The sequence below is a fragment of the Danio aesculapii genome, chromosome 6, assembly GCF_903798145.1.
Source record: "Danio aesculapii chromosome 6, fDanAes4.1, whole genome shotgun sequence".
Taxonomy (NCBI): Eukaryota; Metazoa; Chordata; class Actinopteri; order Cypriniformes; family Danionidae; genus Danio; species Danio aesculapii.
In genome coordinates this window covers 32,321,508-32,342,486 of record NC_079440.1, presented here as the reverse complement: position 1 = coordinate 32,342,486, position 20,979 = coordinate 32,321,508, and the positions used below count along the sequence as shown (strand labels likewise).

General features: G+C 32.8%; 1 protein-coding gene across 1 annotated transcript; it reads right to left on the bottom strand.

The window, feature by feature from the left end:
* Nucleotides 1-290: 290 nt before the first annotated feature.
* On the bottom strand, nt 291-20,204 carry meltf (melanotransferrin). Its single transcript, XM_056459993.1, has 16 exons — nt 19,975-20,204; nt 19,606-19,760; nt 18,033-18,132; nt 16,925-17,110; nt 16,686-16,836; nt 16,518-16,585; nt 15,351-15,535; nt 13,711-13,873; nt 13,446-13,597; nt 11,658-11,754; nt 10,307-10,501; nt 8,548-8,701; nt 8,374-8,441; nt 5,219-5,406; nt 4,941-5,133; nt 291-2,128 (listed from the first exon to the last, which is right to left on the bottom strand). Exons 1-16 carry the CDS (start codon nt 20,021-20,023, stop codon nt 2,061-2,063), a joined length of 2,172 nt encoding a protein of 723 aa, XP_056315968.1. The 5' UTR covers nt 20,024-20,204; the 3' UTR covers nt 291-2,060.
* Nucleotides 20,205-20,979: the final 775 nt, after the last annotated feature.

The following is a 20,979-nucleotide window of genomic DNA, read 5'->3' as shown; positions in this document are numbered from 1 at the left end:
TTAATGTGTAAATGCTGTTCAGAGATGTCATAAATGCATTATACAACTATTATAACCATATACTTTGACTCTAGTGGTTAGAGTATATCCTAACAGGCGTAAATGGGGCTTTTATGCAGGAGTACATTGTTACACAAAATATTGATCACATACAGGAGCATTCTTAAATAACACAGGACACAAGCTGGACTAAAATAAAACATTGGAGATATTCACATAAACTGTAAAGCAAATCAATAAAAGCACAACCCTCCTCATATTAAAAAAATAAACAATGATAAACAACAGACCAAGTTTTATGATGCTTGTTTATTTAAAATAAGAGACAGTATGTTGTAATACTTGAGCAGACTCACTGGCCTGGCAACTAAATATTAGTTAAATCTCAATCATTTCATTAAGAAATCGCAACCAAAGCAGGCATTAATAGGACATTCACAAGTCAGCACACTGATATGGGATCTGAACAACACATAAAAATACATCTTTTAAAAACACATATTAAATCACAAAGCAAAAAAAAAAAAAAATTATAGTACACTGTAAAAAGAGATTAGTTAACTACTTAACAAAAAGTGAGTAAACCATTGCTTTGAAATCAATTAGTTAACTCAACTTAAATAAAGTGAGTAAACTCTTTGCCTTAAATTAAGTACACAAACGTGATCATTTTAATAATTAAACTTAACAATTCAAGTTGTAAAAAAAAATTTGGGGGTCAGCACAATCGAATTTCTGTTGAGAAGTTAACTTAAACGTTTTTTACAAATTTAAGTAGGTTGAACATAAAACAATTAAGTTGTCCCCCCAAAAAACCAAGAATTGTGTTGATTCAGCTCAATTTAAGTAAGTAGTTTGAACGAAACAGCAAATGTAATTTTTTAAAGTGTACAACAGGTTTACTTCCTTTAAATAAAGTTAACTTTTTACTTTTATGGCAAAGGTTTCATTCACTTTTTTTTACCTAATGGCTTTTTACAGTGTATGAAACAAATATCAAAAGCACACATTGGTTTGAAAATGCAAGCATAAAGCATAATTTATATATATTTACATCTGTAATCTAGTCCAGTGAGAATTGATCCAACGTGTAAAATCATTTGGACTAAATATTCCCAGAAAAACCCATTTGCTTGAAATTTGATTTTGTTATGTTTTGTTACAGAATTTCAAATTGTCTGAATTTGCCTACCTCAGATTTTTGTTTGTATCATTTTTGGGATGGTTGGCAGTCTAACAAGATACTATCACAAAGAATGGAAACCAAATGGCAATCTTTAAATCAAAAGGACACAGTTTGAGCACATTGTTTAGTTAATGGAATTAAAAATGTCCTTTCCAATACAAACCAAATGCAGAAATAATACTTCTGTAATGGACAAGTTTTCCAACTGGCACTATATTTTTCCCTAGTTATTAAAAAATTAGTTGTATCATATGAGAACAGAACAATTGATAATAAAGAAAACTATCTTTGTTCCGCTTTGTTTAGTTAAAACAGATGAGGATAATAACTTTTCAATCCATTCAGTAGTAAAACTCCAGTGCGTCTGTTGGGATAATGGCTGTTCAAAAATCATCAAAGAGGAAAATCCCAGACACAGCATATTCTCTGATATGGCATGTGCCGTCAAGTAGTTCATTACAATAAAACGCTGGTTCTAAAAGCTCCAATAAACATTGTGCAATAAATATGTAACAGGCAAAGCATATGCACTGATATGGCTATTGCCTTCAGCCAATGCGGAGTATATGAATAATACAATATTGTTCTTAATAACGAACCAGTTCTGGTTTAATCTCTGGCTCAAAGAAATACTTCAACCAACTCTTCTGGTTTCCAATACAAAAAATAATAATAAAATAAATCCCTACACCTACTAAATCTTATCAACGGTAAGTGTGTACTATGTACTGTTTTAATCACAGATCAAATGCACCGCTATTGCTTAAGCATGCTGTAGATTTCGATTTGGCAACACGATGTGAAGTCGAATCACTGAAATACTGGATACATGAGATATGGGTATGGAGGTCAGAGTGGAGATGAGATGAAGCTGCTACAAAGCCAGCAGAGACACCAGGGAGCTCACAATGGACATCAGCAAGAGAGAAGAGAATGAAAACACTGTAATGCACACAAAGTCAAAAGAGTTAGTAGAAGAATGCAAGTGCTGTAAATGTATTTAAGATTTAGGCAATGGAACACGAGTTGAAGTTAGACCTGAGGTTATTATTTGTGTTGACCCTCCTTAAAGGCATAGTTCACCCAAAACTGACAATTCTGTCATTATTTATTCATTATTATACCTGCTTTCTTTTTCCTTCTTTACAGAAAATGTGTTATTTTGACACCAGTAACCATTGACTTTCATAAAATATTAGTTTTTCTTACTATGGGTGTCAGTGGTTAGCAGTTTCTAACATTTTTCAATATTACTTATTATGTGCTCAACAGAAAAAGAAACTCTAAGATTTTTAAAATGTTCATATTTGGAGAACAATCCCTTACGTTTCTTAAGTTAAAGGGCACTTATTTTACCCCTTTTACAAGATGTACAGTAAGATAAGCTCTTGATGTCTCTAGAATGTGTATGAAAAGTTCAAGCTCAAAATACCCATCAGACACTTTATTATAGCCCAGGGGCGTAGCGGACATTTTAAAAGTGGGGGGACGGCCGTATGAGATCATACGTTCATATAATTATTAATCACCTGTTTCTAAATGGTCTGTCTCTAAAAGTGAGGGGGACGTATCCCCCCGTCCCCCCCGGTTGCTACGCCCCTGTTATAGCCTATATGGAATTTGCCCATTTTGCTGTCTGAGTATACTGTAGCTGTTTTTGCAGCCTGTGGCTTTAAATGAAAATGAGCAGCTTCTCTCCCTGCCCACCATTTCCACATGCGTGTCTGCTTCTCATCATGCATTACGTCAGATAAACAGCACAGTGACAGAGACAGACTCGGATGAAGGTAAGTTTATGGGCTCTATTTTAACAATCTAGGCGCAGTCTAAACCTTTACTTTCACTTTCACTTTCTCTCTTTCGTGGATAAGGAAACGTGTTGTCCGCACAGACATCCATTAACCTACATAATTATTTTCTTTTGTTAAGCGCAAAGATTTGTTTCAAAACTATTTCTAAATTCAGTTCTAATTTACAGCAAACGAAAAAATTAACAATAATAACAAAGTGTGGTCAGAAAGCTGAGTTATATCCAAATACACATGCTATGCCCCATATGGTCTAAAACCTGACAGGTGGGCAAATCTAAGCTTGTTTTTAATTCAACAAATATAAAAATGCATATAATAATATTACTATTGCATATAGTAATACTACTGATAATAATAACATTATACAAAAGCAAGTTGTCATGAATAAACTAAAAAAGCCCCCCGAGATGAAGAAGGCATTAGGGCATTCGTTTTTATATTTATGTAGAAAGTAATATTTAAAAAAAATATTTAAATCCTTTAATTCTTTTTCATTTGTAAAGATATTTGTGTATTGCTGTACATCCTGCATGTATTAAGCAATAAGTAAGCGAGGCGCACAACTAACGCGCTCTGCTGGTCTATTGCGCAGTCTATTTCAGTTCCTTAAAATAGCAACATGCCAACAATGCACCTTAACACACCTCTTTTTTAGACCAAAACACCCATGAGTCTACAAAGTGGTGCAAATGGATTTGCTATTTAAACAACATGGCGGAAAAAGGGAAAATTAAGGTTGCGCTGGTCTGAAAATAGCAACACATCATGGAAACACGTCTTACGTCTTATTGCGCTGGGTGTATGATAGGGCCCTATTTGATGTATTTGTGGTGGAGTTTATTCAAGCCTTTCTGAAATGATGAGTCTCGCACAAATGACCTTTACATTACACACAGACATATTAGCGTTTACTTACACCATGCGAATTAGATAGCAATTTTGTTGTCTTTATTACAAACATGCTCTGTTTTAAAAACGTTTTGAACTAATAAAACTTATAAAATCACAGAGAGTTGTAACAAATATTTGAAACCCAGTTTATTTGCAAAAAAAATATTCTGTGGACGTGTGTATGCATGTTATTATAGCAATATGGTGCCGGTCCTATTTTAACTTCAGGAAATTTTTAAAAAGAGACTTACTGTATTGGGTTTCTAACACTCTGTTATGACTGTGGAAACACTATACCCACACACACACATTTTCATCATAGGTGCCCTTTAAAGAATATTTGATATTAAGAAAATTATGAAACATTAGTAGTAACGATAAAAGCAGAAGGAGTGCCACTATGAAATCTTGTTTTTTCTTTTATTTAATCTTTCATTAAGCATTGTTATTATCATTACTAGTAGTGCCAGCAGTAGTAGTATCAATGCCCCATTTAAAAACAAAACAACAAAACAGATTGTTTTATTTTACTGTTAATGAGTTCTTTTTTCCTTTTCAACTTTACATCTATTACTACTACATTAATATATATATATATATATATATATATATATATATATATATATATATATATATATATATATATATATATATATATTCACAGTGGGGCTCTTAATGTATCTCAATTGTTCATTCATTCATTTTCCTTTAGCTTAGTTTCTTGTGATCTGCCAACAATTCCAACATAGGTTTTACACAGCGAATGCCCTTCCAGCCGCACACCAGTACTGGGAAGCACTCAAACACACGCACTCCTTCACTACAGCCAATTTTGTTTACCCAATTCACTTATAGCACATGTCTTTTGGACTATGGGGGAAACTGGAGCACCTGGAAGAAACCCGCGCAAACATGGGGAGTATATGCAAATCCCACATAGAAATACCAACTGGCCCAGCCAGGACTAAACACATGCCACCCCTTCAATAAATATTTTAAACTGGTTTTTGCATTTCCACATTGGTCAGATACACGCATGCAGACTGGCATACCTGTAGATGAAGCCGAGCACTCCATGGCTATCAGTGAATCCAGATAACTCTGGCCAAGCCATTCCTCATATGTCTTCCTCTCTCCAACCCCAATCAGTGTGATGGTCGAGTCCTTGAAAATCAGATCAGATCCCTCGTAGTCTTTGGAGTCAAACATCTTGAAGCCCGAGGCAGAATTAACTCCAAAGAATCTCTGAAAGATGCAAACCAAAAAGTCACAAAAAGCACTCGATTCTTGAAGTTCTCAGAAATATTACATGTGGAGTTACCGAATCTACCTGAGCTTTGTCCAGGAGACCAAAGATGATGTGGTGATTGGTGTCAGGCCTTATCATAACTGCATGGGACGGGACTCGGGCCAGATTACATTTAGTGAACTGAGTGACTTCAGCACGAGACTCCTGAGAACAGAGCAGCTGAAATTCACGAGAGTCCAAGTTTACAGCCCAGGGGTCAGTGTTGTTTCCTGAAAATAGCAATAGCAAATAGCAATTCTGACATCAGACGACTGCTAGAGACTTAAACACACTCACATACAGACACAAAGTAAACAGAATTCAATTTTAGAAAATAAGTATTATTCAAGTTCTTTTTAGAAATGTTACCCTTACACAAGAAACTTTAGTTGAAACTTTTTAGAATGTTTTTTTTGCATGTATATTGCATCATATTTGGAAGTGTGGGATGTCTAAAGAGCTTAAAAACCTCAACACTCTTCGAAAATAAAGGTTTCAAAAATACAGGGCTGTCAAACTTTATATAAGTTTATATTTCTGGAGGGCTGCAGCCCTGCAAAGTTTAGTTCCAACCTAACTCCAACATACTTAACTGCAGGTTTCAATCAAGCCTGAAATACTCAATTAGTTTGATCAGGTGTGTTTATTTAGGGTTGAAACTAAACTGTGCAGAGCTGTGGCCATTGCGGATTTTGACACCTGTGCTATAGAAGTTCCAAAAAGAACCTTTTAGTTTACAGTTTTAAATAACTTTTTTTATTAACACAAGAACAATTTAAAAATAGAAAATCTTTTAACTTGCAGCTGGAAGGACATCCGCTGTTTAAAACATATACTGGATAAGTTGGCGGTTCATTCCGCTGTGGCAACCCCAGATTAATAAAGAGACAAAGCCAGAAGGAAAATAATTGAATGAATGGAAATTTTCTATAAAAAAAACTATTAATTGTGTTTTTTTTTCAAGTTAAAGGTTCTTCATAGAATATTTGGCGTCAGTACTGAATCTTTATCTGTAAAGTGTATAATATAAGAAATTATATATTATATATATATATATATATATATATATATATATATATATATATATATATATATATATATATATATATATATATATATATATATATGTATATATATATATATATATATATGTATATATATATATATGTATATATATATATATATATATATATATATATATATATATATATATGTATATATATATATATGTATATATATATATATATATATATATATATATATATATATATATATATATATATATATATATATATATATATATATATATGATATATCATATAATTATATTTTTATTATAATAAATATAAGAAAACATAAGAGATCACTATAAAATTTTATTTGTTTCTGGATTTACTTTATTATTTAGCTATAGCCTTAGGTAAAAAGTTGATATTTATTTACTAACCTACTTACCTATACCCTTCTCTAAACCCAACCAATAGTATTTTCAAAAGCAAACATAACAGAAACCATGCTTAACCATGCTTGTGGATCATGCTTAACCAGACTTATAACATGGCAAATTTAATAATATGTCAAAATTAAGTGAGTTTTAATCCAAATAATCTACCAATGGGGTAAGCAAAATAATCTTTTGTCAAAACGAAAAACAATTTTATTGATGGTATTTTTTTCAGAATTTCAACAAAAAATAATCACATTGACAATTTTCTTTTTTTTCACAAAATGATTACTGGTCATTTGTTGTGATTGTAAATCTGGGATATTTCACCAAATACTGATTTCTTAACTCTTAAATAATAAGTTTTCTCAAAACTAGCAAAAATATGACATCTTAATTATTGCAATATAATGATCTAATAACATTTTTATTTTAAATTTGGTAGAAATGCCATGAATAGACATTTTTAGGTGGATTTTCATGTTTTTCAAAACTTTTCAGTTCTGTTGTCTTCAAACTCCGAAAGAATGAGGATGTGACGAGATGTTATGTTTTAATTATTACTATTCCTACAGTACGTATGTGTATATTTCTTTCTAACATTGTTATTTAATTAAAATTACAAAACACAAAAGAACTGGGCGATGCAGTGAGAGCAAGAAGGTCGCTGGTTTGAGTCTCGGCTGGGACAGTTAACGTTTCTGTTTCAGTTAACGTCTCCCTGCGTTTGCGTGGGTTTCCTCCGGGTACTCCGGTTTCCCCCACAGTTCAAAGACATGTGGTACAGGTGAATTGGGTGGGCTAAATTGTCCAAAGTGTATGAGTGTGAATGAGTGTGTGTGGATGTTTAACAGGGATGGGTTGCCGTTGGAAGGGCATCCGCTGCGTAAAACAAATGCTGGATAAGTTGGTGGTTCATTCCGCTGTGGTGACCCCAGATTAATAAAGGGACTAAGTCGACAGGAAAATGAATGAATGAACACAAAAGAACTACTGTATGAGTATATCTACCTTGAACATCTATAGTGGTCACTATGGCCACATGCATTTCAGTGTCTGCTAGACTGCTACTGTGTCTGTGACTTTAAATATGGGTGCCTAGCAACTTCGTGCTAGCTTAAACATAACTTTCTTTTCTTTTTTATAATAATTTTTTCAGGGTTTTCACCTTTAATGTATAGGACAGTAGAGATTATTGACAGGTAAGCATGGGGAGCAGAGAGAGAGGAAGGATCGGCATAGGACCGCAAAGTGGGAATCGAACTCGGGTCGCCGTGAGCACCGGAGTGCATTTGTCGACGCACTAACCACTACATCACTGGCGCCGACATAAACATAACTTTCTGATAACAAAAACATAACTTTTCTTTTAAAAAGCCTTCTCCCTTGCTTGTGAAAGTGAAAATGAAAGTGAGGTGTAGACCTCTGCGGGCAGTTTAGTAGCCTAACTGCACATGTATAGGCTGTATTAACAAAATATGACATTTTTAGGGTAATTACTTAAATATGACAACAGACATTCAAAGCTTATTTTAATATCTCAATAGAAGCTTTGAATGTAATTATGATGTGACAATATGAGAACAGTCTAAATGAGCACTATGGTAATTCTAGTAGTTAAAGAATTATTGAAAAAAAAAATCATTATTAAAAATTCCGGAGGGAATCCATGACAAACTAATATCATGACTGAACAGCTCTGATATTTCTAATTAAAAGTGGCTTAAAGCAATAGAGGATTTTTGTGAGTTACCATCTGTGTTCTGGAATACAGTGGAATGTTTGACAAAGGCCACGTCACCATGATTTTCAACAAGGCACCTAGAAATAGAAGCAGAAACAATGCTGAAATACTCACAGTAGCTGTCATGCAGATAATGGTAAAGCACAAATTAGTAATGATTTATTATGTAGTGGCGTGAGTTACCTGAATGCTCCATCGTAGCCGTCATACAGGTCTTTGCCTTTGACACACCTGAATTGACCACTGGAGTCTCCAATGCACTGCTTACACAGATTCTCAGGAAAATCTTTTTGATCCGCTCCAGGTACACAGGCTGATTCAAAGAACTCCCCAGCAGCTAAAAGCACATTCACACTTGCTTATTTACTATTTATATTCATCATTAGTACATTAGTATCAGTACTGCAAAAAAAATCCCTATATATTTTTTCATGCATAAACACTTTTAGTGAAACAATTTTAGTTCTTTATCCCTCTGAAGTCATGTATCGTGTTTTTTTAAGTCAGCACAAAAGAAACTCAATACTCTACCTACAGTATTTTTGTCTTACAGATAAGTGTTATGCATACTTAAAAACTGTAAAGTGTTTTTATTATTTGTGTGCACCTTTAATAAAAAACAAAACTTTTTGTATTTAAAAAACAGATGTTTTATTTAAAGAGCGTGTTAGTTAAATGTGCCTATGCAGGTCCAAAACACTCATACGCGTTGCTTTTTACACACACAGGGATGCACAGGAACACACAAATATCTTTACATTTTTAAAAATGAAAGCATTCAAATTATTTATGTTTATTGTTTTTTTATGTTATATGAATATTTAAGACCCATTGATTTGATTGTCTATTAGTCTGGCCATAAAAAAATATTTACAAAAAATATTTTAATAAATAAAAGCATTTAAATTATTTATGTTTATTGTTTTTTTAATGTTATATGCATATTTAAGATCTATTTATTTGATTGTCTATTAGTCTGGCCATAAAAAAATATTTACCAAAAATATTTTAATAAATAAAAGCATTTAAATTATTTATGTTTATTGTTTTTTTAATGTTATATGCATATTTAAGATCTATTTATTTGATTGTCTATTAGTCTGGCCCCAAAAAAATATTTCACTATCTACTCACCCTGAAGTGGTTCCAAACCTTTAAGAGTTTCATTCTTCTGCTGAAAATGTTTTCAAAAAATGTTGGAACCATTGACATCTATAGTAGAAAAAATAAACACTATGGATGTCAATGGTTTCCCGGTTTCCAAGCTTTGTTCAAAATACCCTGCAGGCACAGGATGTCAACATGATGTCATTTTGATGTTGTACCCCAACGTCGGATTATGTTTGCAAAGGAAAATCAGGTTGACGTCAGAACCCAACATCAAATTGACGTCCATGTCCAAAGTCCAACCTAAAATCAACCAAATATCAATGTCAAATCATGTTACACCATGACGTTGTGTGGACGTTACGAGTATGACATCTGTCATACGTTGGATTTTGGTCACTTTCCAACACAACCTAAAATCAACCAAAGATCAACGTAATTTGATATTGTTATTCGACGTCAAAATAACGCTGTCTTAGACGCTGGCTAGACATTAAATTTTTGGTGATCTGACGTCATAACCTAAATCTAACCTAATATTAATGTCTTATAATGTTGTGTGCCTGCTGGGTAACTTCAGAAGAAGAAAGAGATTCAAACAGCTTTGGAACAATTGAAGGGAGAGTAAATGAGTTTTCAGTTGTGTGTGAACTATCCTTTTAATACAGCAATGAGAGTTGGTTGACAAATAGTTACAAATAGTTCTAAATAGTAAGCAAAACTTCAATTACATAATACAAAGAAGAAAATAATAATGGTTTTACTGACAGCTGTGGTTTCACACTTTAGGAGCCCATGTGTGTGTGTGTGTGTGTGTGTGCGCAATGTTTCCCACCTTGGGCCACTTGGCATGTCTGTGGTCTGATGATGCCTTTTTCTATCAGGAGCCCCATAGGAATGTTCCAGCCAGCAGTTCTTCCATAGCCTGTGTGACAGGAGCGCTTGCCCTTGAGGTCGCTGAATCTCTGGATGTCTCTGTTGCTCTTTCTCAGCACAGCCACGGCGTAATAAATACTTCCATCAGTGTCTCCTAAGACAGAGAATCACAGTGGCTTGTGAAAATGAATCATCAGCTATGAATAAAACAGCAAGCACTCCAGAAAATCTTTTCCAAACACAAAAGTTAGCTACGTTCCTAAAAATAAAGCTACTAACACAACCTTTCAGGGAATGATTTCTAAAGCCTCTTTTTATTTGCATGAAGAACAGTTTTTAATAATCTAATGACATTTTGGTAACACATTTTTGGAAATAGTGGTTAGTTTATTAATTCATTCATTTTCCTTCAGCTTAGTCCCTTATTTAGCAGGGTTGCCACAGCAGAATGAACTACCAACTATTTCAGGATGCTCTTCCAGCCGCAACCCAGCACTGGGAAACACCCATACACTCTCACATTTACACACACACACCATTATTAGTTTATTCAATTCATCTATACAGCACATCTTTGGACTGTGGGGGAAACTGGCATGCCCCACGCATGGGGAGAACAGACTCCACACAGAAATGCCAACTGGCCCAGCCGGGACTCGAACCAGTGACCTTCTTGCTGTGAGGTGACAGCGCTACCCACTGTGCCACCGTGCCACCCCAGTTTATTAGTTAATGTTAGCAAATATGTTGTTTATACTAACCTGAACTAAGTGTGAGCATTTAGATCAACATTTACTAATTTTTTATATTATTAACATGCAAAGTTGTGCTTGTGAACATTATACATGTACTGTGAGTTCACAAACTAATAATAAACCACTTTATTTTCATTATTCAGCGTTACAAAGATGAATAGATTCTGTAATAAATATATTGTTAATTTTTTTTTCATGGCAGTACATGCATTCAATTTACCAATGAATCATTATTTTAAAGTGTTACCAAAATTATTTTGGACAATTGAAGGGTTTCATGCATGTTAAAAGATTCCATCAATGTACAAAGTACAATAAATACATTTTCAATGTTCACGTTGTACTCTTTTCAAGTATTTTAATTTAAAAAGGACACATAAATGCCTATTAAACACGTCAAATCAAAGTATTTAGTAGGCAACATTTGAAGTGACTTTCATCAAACTTGTTCTAATACTTGAACAACACCCATTCTTGTCTTACGACAGTTTTCAAAAGCTTTTTTGATTGACTTGAAATGTTGACCACTGTATATTGAGAGTGTACTGCTCTAACCTGTGTAGCTCTCACCAACTGCAGGAATCAAACCATAACTCTTCCCTGCTGTGTAGATGTAGCCTCCATCAAGAGTGATGGCATCAGCTTCTTTATTCTGGAAGAAAAGAATCTCATTCAAACACTTGTGCAGCTTTTTCATCAGCCTTTCTTTTTAATCAGAGTTAAATCAATTTCTCTTTGGTGAAAATCAATAGGATTTTTATTCCTGGAACTTGACTGTTACACTCTATTTGAGGAGTTATAAAAATGCTGGGGAAAAAGTACAAGACTAGAGGAGGTTTGATATTCTAAGGGGCCATGTTCTACTTTTTAAGGTGTAAAATGTGCACTTTTAAAAACAAAAAGTTTTCAGATCGATTCTTTAAAACAATCATTTTGGTTCTTTGAAGAACCCTTTAGAAAACCAATCTTATATTATGAATAAGCTATTTCATGGAATGAAAAGGTTGTTTTGAATATTAACGGTTCTTCATGGAACCATTAGTGTCAACAAATAAGGTTTCTTTTTAGTATTTCAATCTGTTTACAAGTATCAAAGAAACCTCAATAGCTGAAGTATTTAATTTCTTTTCCCAACACTTGTAATACTGTTTTCTCAACACTTGTAATAGGTGATTTGGTATTTTGTTTCTGACCCAAAAGGCTAAATAATTTGTAAAATCATAGCAGATTAGACCAGCGCAGAGCAGAACTATTTAAATTAAAAGTAAATGTACTTATATATTTATTCATTTAAATTGTACTCAAATTCAGAGGATGGGTCAAAATGAATTTAAATGACATCTATACTATACATTTATAGAGGGGAGTTTTAGCTCAGGTAGATCTTGATGAATTCCCCTGACTTATTTCTGGCTAATAACAGATATAGGGATGGCTAGGGAGAGATATACGGTTTGCCAAGAGCTTGACTATGATGTCATTTTTGTATGTTCAATTTACTTAGGTTGCGTGTTTTTTGGATTGTGGGAGGAATCAGAGAACCACGGGAAAACCCACATGAGCACGGGGAGAATGAGCAAACTCCACACAGAAATGTTGACTGGTTTAGTATGGACTTTAACTTCAAGACAAAGATACTGAGATAAGAATCTCTGGTTATTTATAGTGAGTTAGGAATCATCTGATTGGTGAATCAATCATAGGCTAATGCGGGACCAGCCATGAACAATCATAAACACGTGATCCTATTGAAATTAGTTTATAAATAAACTTCACTTGAAAACAGAATTAGGTTAACCATAAAATAGTGCCACTGTCTGAAAAAGATGTAATCTTGGAATCATGAATGTAACTGTAATTGTAACTGGCCAAAAGGGTCTGACGGCAGACTTGAATATGCAAGCTGACACATGCAGTCTCAGACTTGCAATCTCAGACATGTAATCTCAGACACAATGCACTCAATGGAGCTAGACACTTCACTATGAGAGATAGGGTTAGGGGTGGAGTTAAGTGTGAGCATAAAAGCATTGCATGCAGCTCAGCTTGCATTTGCACCCAGTCTGCAGCCAGATTCTTCCCTATTATTAAATATAAACAAATTACAAGTTACCAAAAGATTAAATTAAGAAAGGGTGGGTTTAGAGAAACTAAAAGTGTTTTAGACACTTTGAGAGAAGAGGTTTGCTGTAATGTTCATTATGAGATTAAAGTATACGTTTTTTTCTGTGTTTTGTTGTTTTTGTAAACCTGTTTTAGGAGAGCATCAAAACAATATGAGGAACTTTTATTGTATCACTTTAATAGGACTACTTAATCAATTTAAATGATTGAATATCATACTTGTATTTTCTTCATGCAGTCCTCCACAGATGCCCCATAGACACACTGAATATTAGGAATCAAGTTCTTGCTTTTGAAAGCCACAGCCATGTCTGCACATTTCTGCTGCTCTCCGTGAGACAGGACACACCATTGCAGTTGAGATGGCACATCTGTGTTTGAACATAAAAACACAAACACACACATTACAGAGAAACAGATTTAAATGTGATGTAAAGGAATATGAATAAAAGCCCTTGTGTGACGGAGGTGAAACTATTCACACCTGACTGTGAGCAGTCCATAGCTTTCAGTATGTGATAGTATCGTCCCATCCATTCCATATAATTTTCATTTCCGGCTTGGATGAATTTGGTTGAAGTGTCACTAAATAACAAGTTTCCCCCACCGAAGTCTGCTGAGGAGAACATGGAGAACCCAGATTTTTGCTAAAAAATGAAAAACATGCAAACATATTTATATAAATAAGTGTTAAAAGTATATATTTATATAGTGAGCGTGTGTGTGTGTGTGTGTGTATAGAGTTTAAGTCAGAATTATTAGCCCCCTCAATTATTAACCCCCCTATTAATTTTTTTTCCTCAATTTCTGTTAAACAGAGAGAAGATTTTTTTTCAACACATTTCATAACATAATAGTTTTAATAACTCATTTCAAGTGACATTTAAGTGACATTTAAGGACTTAACTAGGTTAATTACTGTAGGTTAACTAGGCAGGATAGGGTAATTAGGCAAGTTATTGTATAACGATGGTTTGTTCTGTAGACTATCGAAAACAATTATAGCTTAAAGGGGCTAATAATTTTAACCTTAAAATGGTTTTTAAAAACTTCTTTTATTCTAGCTGAAAAACAAACAAATAAGAAAAAATATCAGAAATATTAAAAAAGAAAAAAAAAATTCAAAGGGGGGCTAATAATTCTGACTTCAACTGTGTGTATATATATATATATATATATATATATATATATATATATATATATATATATATATATATATATATATATATATATATATATATATACTGTATATAGTAAGTATTATATATAATACTTTATATATTTTTATATATTATATATATAAATATTACTTCTGACATTACTGGCCTATCTGTTTACTAACTAAATAGCTAATTGACTGACTAATTAATTAATTAAACAATACTCAGTACTGAGTAGATTACAAATTTTGTGGTGCAGATTACATGATTACATTGTAGTCAGTGACGTAAATGTGCTGTCATGTTTTGGATTACTTTTGGATTACTTCTCACATAACCAATTTATCTGCTTATTAAATAAATAACTAATAGACGGACTGACTAATTGATTAATTAAATAATACTCAGTGGGGTAGAATACAAATTTAGTGATGCCAAATACATTGTAGTTCTCTAAATATTTTCTGACAAGTTTTGGATTACTTTTAGATTACTTCTGACATTACTGGCTTATTTGTTTAACTAACTGACTGACCGACTAATTAATTATGGCTTATCTGTTTGTTTGTTTGTTTGCATGTTTGTTTGTGTAAATTGGATTCAAAATCAAAGGGATATGGCTGAAAATGTATATTTAAATGACAATGATACAGATATATATTTTGAACATTCAAATATATATATATATATATATATATATATATATATATATATATATATATATATATATATATATATATATATATATATATATATATTTCAAAATTGGCAAAATTGGGTAAGCCATATGTGTGAATAAAATGTAATCTTGTAAACATAAAAGTGCTGTGTTTGTAATTGAGCATTTTAAAATGTAATCTAATAACAAGTCATTTATTTTTGGAGACTGATTACATACTATCCACTGTACTGTATTACATGACTATGTAAAACTTAATCTTTCAATAATATTATGTGATCATACCAGTCCCTCAGTCAACATGTTGTAGACCACTGAAGTGGTGATGTCAGGATGGATGACAATCCCCCTGGATGGCACTCTGGCCAGATGGCATTTCTCATAATCAGTGACAGGACTACGGGTGCCGTCGCGGCACAACAGCTGATAGTCCTTAGATTGTAACTCTTGAGTCCACGATGGCCCTTTACCTATGACACATAATTAAAATACAAAATTAAAATAATCTTAATATACAGATTATAATTCATCAGCTATCACACTTTACAACTTCCTGAATTATTATTATTATAATGTATACTATACTGTTCATTTTTTATCTGTTTCTGAGCAAATAATGACAAACATACATTTCTATCATAATTTTAAAATAGCCACCCTTTAAAGTGTAACTGGTTTTTACACCAAAACACTTGAAGGATGCTAAACTGCTAAATTTTTAACCCATGTTTTTTTAAAACATTATACTAGACATTTTCATATCTTCATATATAACATAACTTTTGTCAATTTAATTTGATGCAGACACCAAAATGTCCTTGATAGGTATAATTCATATTGACTATACATTTTCAACTTGAAGATCTCTCACTTACTGTAGAAACAGTAGAGGTGTATAAAAGTATACTAATTTAAAATATTAATAATAAACGTGAAAAACAGTTTATATGCGTAAATAAATTAACATATTTTTATGATTACAAAAGTCTCGAGAACTTAAAAAACTAAACTTTATTAAGGAAAATAGATTTATGCTAAGATTTTATTTTACATCTTAATTGTAGTTTTTAAGCATATTATTATAAATGTATTAAAACATTATTTAATATTATTTTAATGTTTGAATGATAAATATTGAAACAAATCATGCAAGTTTTCACAGTTTGTTCAGGGAACATAGAACTGATATTTTTCATTCTGAATTGAGAAAAAACTTCAGAAACTATTAAAAATCATATCATTTAATTTTACTACATTAAAATGCTAATAAGAGCTAAATTAAATTTGATAAATACAGAAACAGTTATTATTCAATAATATTTATTGTTATTGTACGTTAAATGATTATATTAAATATATTACACCACTAAAAATACAGAATTTAAACCATCTGTGCTTCTCTTGGGATTTTGCTGAACCCTTTGGTTGACAACTACTGAACTGAACATTTACCATCAGTGTTCTCGCTGACAGTGGTGTGCTTGACAAAGGCAACATCCCCAGCATCCTCGACCAAACACCTGTGAAGTCCAAAACATCAGTAAACCAAAACAGAGCACATTCCTTGTATTTCCTCCAGATCTGCTTCAGTTCCGTATGAAAAAACAAAGCACACAACACCTGAATGCTCCGTCATATGCGTAATACTGCTCCTTATTGCTTGGATCGCACTTAAATTGTCCAGTTCTGTCTCCCACACATTGCTGACACAGAGAAGGAGGGTCATCTTTAGCTCCAGGGATACAGCTGGCGTTAAAGAAGTCAGCAACCCCTAAAAAAAATAATAAATAATAGACTGTAAAATACTTTTCCATCTGAAAAAAGGCAATTTGACCATTTTAGGTACAATTTTAAAGTACCCTGAGGGATGTTGCAACCCATGACAGACATCATCCCACTGTCAATCAAATATCCGAGTGGGACATTCCAGCCAGCGGTGCGGTTTTTGCCAGTGTGACAAGACTTCTTCCCCCTCAGATTGTTGATGTTGATGGCTGCATTTGTCTTTTTAACCACAGCAACACCATAGTATGTTATGCCTTTTCCTGTGGTTGTTAACAGAATTACAATTAGTAAACCAAACAAAAAAGAAAATACAACACTGCTTTTCATGTGCCTGTCAGTTTAGAAATGTTGCGATTTTTCAGTCTAATGCAAAGAAAATGAATCAAGTTACATTCGATGTGTTTCTTTTATTAAATTTTATTAACTTGTGTCCTTCAAATACAATTTGTAACTATTTCATATCTTTTCTCAAAATGAGTTTTTTTCACCAGCATTGAGCTTTAAATCTCCAGTTTAGGAACACTTACAAAGACTATTCTTGTTTTTTTTTTTTTTTTTATAGAGGAATATGTTCATACATAATTTGGCTTAATATAAACAACATTTGATGCTACAAACTACAAAATAATTGTGAAAATGTATTTGTTTGGCTATTCAGTTTTAAGTTTATTTTTTGCTGAATTTTGCTGAAATTTTTTTTTTAAAATGAGCAAGACTTTTGAACCTGTCTTGACTCTCCATCCATTGTTTTTTGTGATATAACTGTATGCAAATGAGTGCATTTCGTAAACAATGCTCCACTTACATATTATTATTACTAATAATATAATTATTATTACATACAATTTTCTACAACTTGAGAAAAATGCTTAAAAATCAAATTGTAATCAATCAACTAAGTAGACTGATACTTAATTTTTCTTCATTTTTTAATGTGTATTTTACTCCATTCACCAGCCTTGTCTTATGTCTTATTTTGAAAAGTCACATTTTTGAGGGTAGTCCACAGTGATCAATACAGGCATTATCCATTAATAATCAACTAAATGTTGCTGTTGACATTTAATTATGTCCTTAATGACCATACTTCCATTTCAACACAGTTCAGAGGTACGACTTGCATAATCTTGAATGTACAGCAATAACCACAGACTGAATAATGTCATGAAGAGAAGCACATACCATCTGCATCAGATTCTCCTGCTGCTATTTTGAAGCTGGCTAGCTTGCCTATGTCATATATGTCTTTGGCACTGGCTGAAAAGGCATCAACTTCTTTTTTCTGTCAAAAGTCACAATTGCAACTGAATTGTTTAACAATGTTAATTAGAAGACAATGATTTCAGTGTGCTTCTGCAATTAAGATACCATACCCTCATAAAAATTAACAAGCAAAAAAAAAAAAAAAACATGGTTATCAGTCAAAACATGGTAACAACAAATCAACCATAGTTTTGCTACACTAACCATAGTTTAATCAAAGTATTTATAGTTAAAATGTGGTTATACATCGTAATCAATGCACCAAAAAAAAAACAACGACAAAAAAACATGGTTTCCTTTGTGACAGAGATATTAGACTAATTTCAGTGATTCTTTTCAGTTAACTGAAAGATTAATTAGTGAAGGCTGCATCCAAAATAAGCTCTATGACACTGAAGTATTTGAAGTAGCAGCCATTTATTGTGATAAAACCAGGATATTACTGTATCATTATTATCTTTCTATCTCATAATCTACCACAATAACCGGTTTGCACTCAATGGCTAGTAAATACCCTCCATGCACTGTGAAAGTCATGCCAAATCGATTTCCATTTAGTGCCTTTAAAAAATAATTAAATTGTTCAAGATGGATTTTTTCATATCTATTGGAGGTGCCAAATTGGCACGTCCATATTTGTGCAAACAATCTGAACAATACAGGTTAATTAAAAACTAAGCAAAGCTAACATCTGCATTTGTGTTACAAGCACACATTTACTCACATTTTTTTTCTTTACCAATTCTTATGTATTTTGCTATTTTCATTGTGTGCAGTTTATTATCATTATCATCTGTGTTAATTATAATTGTATGAAAACTTTTGGTTATATTTTTACTTCCAAAATATATGAACAATCACTGTTACTTTTTAATTTTTTTATTTATGTAAATAAAAGGTACAATTGAACTTAATTCTTTTTACTTTTAATACTAAAGAGTAGAGTATCTGTACTTTTACAATTGATTTGTGTTCTTCATCCAACTGTTTTTGGCAAGCAACAATCTCTGTGTAGCAGAAAATTGTCTATACTTCATCAACCACATGATTCCAAATATTTTTTTAAAGAGACATTTGGACATTTACTCACTATATACACATTCTCATTTGGTTTCAAATCTTTATGAGTTTCTTCTATTGAACACAAAAGAAGATATTTTGAAGCTGGAAACCTGTGACCATTGACATCCATACTAGTAAAACAAATACTATGAAAATCAATGGTTACAGATTTCCAGCTTTCTTCAGAATATCTTCATTTTTGTTCAGCAGAATAAAAATTTGTAACAACTACATGGAAAGGACACAATGACAGAATTTTCATTTTTGGGTGCCTTTTATATAGAGTTTTTTAAATAGATATCATTTGTTCTGTACTTTAAAATTGTTTAACCAAAACAAACCACATGTATTTAACAACAACTATCAATTGACCATCACCTTATAAAGCATCACATAAACCTTCCATAGACAGACAGACAGACAGACTTACGGTGAGTTTTTGAGCGCATTCTGCTTTGGATGCGGCGAGGACGCACTTCAGCGCAGGCCGGACTGAAGCACTGCTGAAGGCCTGCGCCATGGCTTTACATTTGGACTCCTCCGCGACAGAAATAACGCACCATCTTATTGTACTCTGACCAGACACTGCACCAAATTAATTATATCATCGTTATTATCATTTATGACATAACCAATATGTTTTTTGCCTTTCAAGATTACCTCATATTTTCTAAAACGCGCATGTTGCATTGATAAACATATATAATATATATAAAAGTTTAAATACTGCAGCAATTTATTAAGCACAGTGAAATAAATCACGTTTTTTGTCTTCACAGTAACCTAAAATGTTTCTTACCATAATGTGTGAGTGCAAGCAGAACGCTTAGAAAAGTCCAGGTGTCCATCTCTGAGTGCGCAGATGTTGGTGAGTTTCTGAAGCTTTATATCTGAGAGTCTGTCGCAAAGTCCAAAACACGACTCAGCCCTTCGACATAACTAGACGGGAAATGGTACCTTATCTTAAAAAGATACGTGCAGTCAAATTCTGGATTTATAGACTATAATATGACCAGAGATGAGGACTCGAAACGACACGTCCGAGAGACGGGCGGAGGTCCAAGGTGCACACAGAGGGGGCTTTCATTCGGCGAAACTCCACCTTATTTTCCGTGAGAGACTGAATCAAGGGCAGTGTCACATAAGCGCAGGTAAAGTAAGTTTTACCCTTGAGAAGGTGAAGACTGCATGTTTAGAACGTTTGTTTTTATACTGACAAAGATTTTACAGACATAATACCATAAAGTATTGACTGAACTAACGCACCTGACGTCCCATAAGACTCATTTACTGTGATTTTTGACGAGTTAATTACTTCATTGCATCCGTAATAAATAAACATTTACTGTCACAATAAAGTGTCACACCATTACAAACATCTCAATTCAGCAAAGCAAATTACTGAAAAAGTACATTGTGATTACCCTCACAAAAAAGCTAATCAGTTGTGCTAAGCTAAACTTAGGAAATCATCAATTAAATTTTACAGAGTCATAGAAATATACTTAGACTGCTTTAACTTAAATATGTTTAATTGACTAATGCCCATATAAAAAGCTATACACCACTATACATCTTTTGTTCACCATATTCTTGGTTTGTTTTAATCTTCTGCCTGGGTAAATCAAATTTCACATAGATTTACACTAGAGGGATGATATAAATAGTATACTTTTCACACAAAACATACTTAAAAATTACACCTGACCTTTACTTACAGTAAATATTTTATTTAAATTGATTTAACCTGGTTTAATTACAATTAAAACATTTAGCTTCGACAGACTGTGAAAGTTTCTTAAAA

Excerpts from the sequence above, each read along its gene's own strand:
- meltf (XM_056459993.1), bottom strand. The coding sequence starts at position 20,023 with ATGGACACCTGGACTTTTCTAAGCGTTCTGCTTGCACTCACACATTAT. Across the intron at positions 8,702-10,306 it reads GACATGCCAAGTGGCCCAAG|CTGCTGGGGAGTTCTTTGAA; the intron begins GTGGGAAACATT and ends ATGTGCTTTTAG. Across the intron at positions 8,442-8,547 it reads GGCTACGATGGAGCATTCAG|GTGCCTTGTTGAAAATCATG; the intron begins GTAACTCACGCC and ends TTCTATTTCTAG.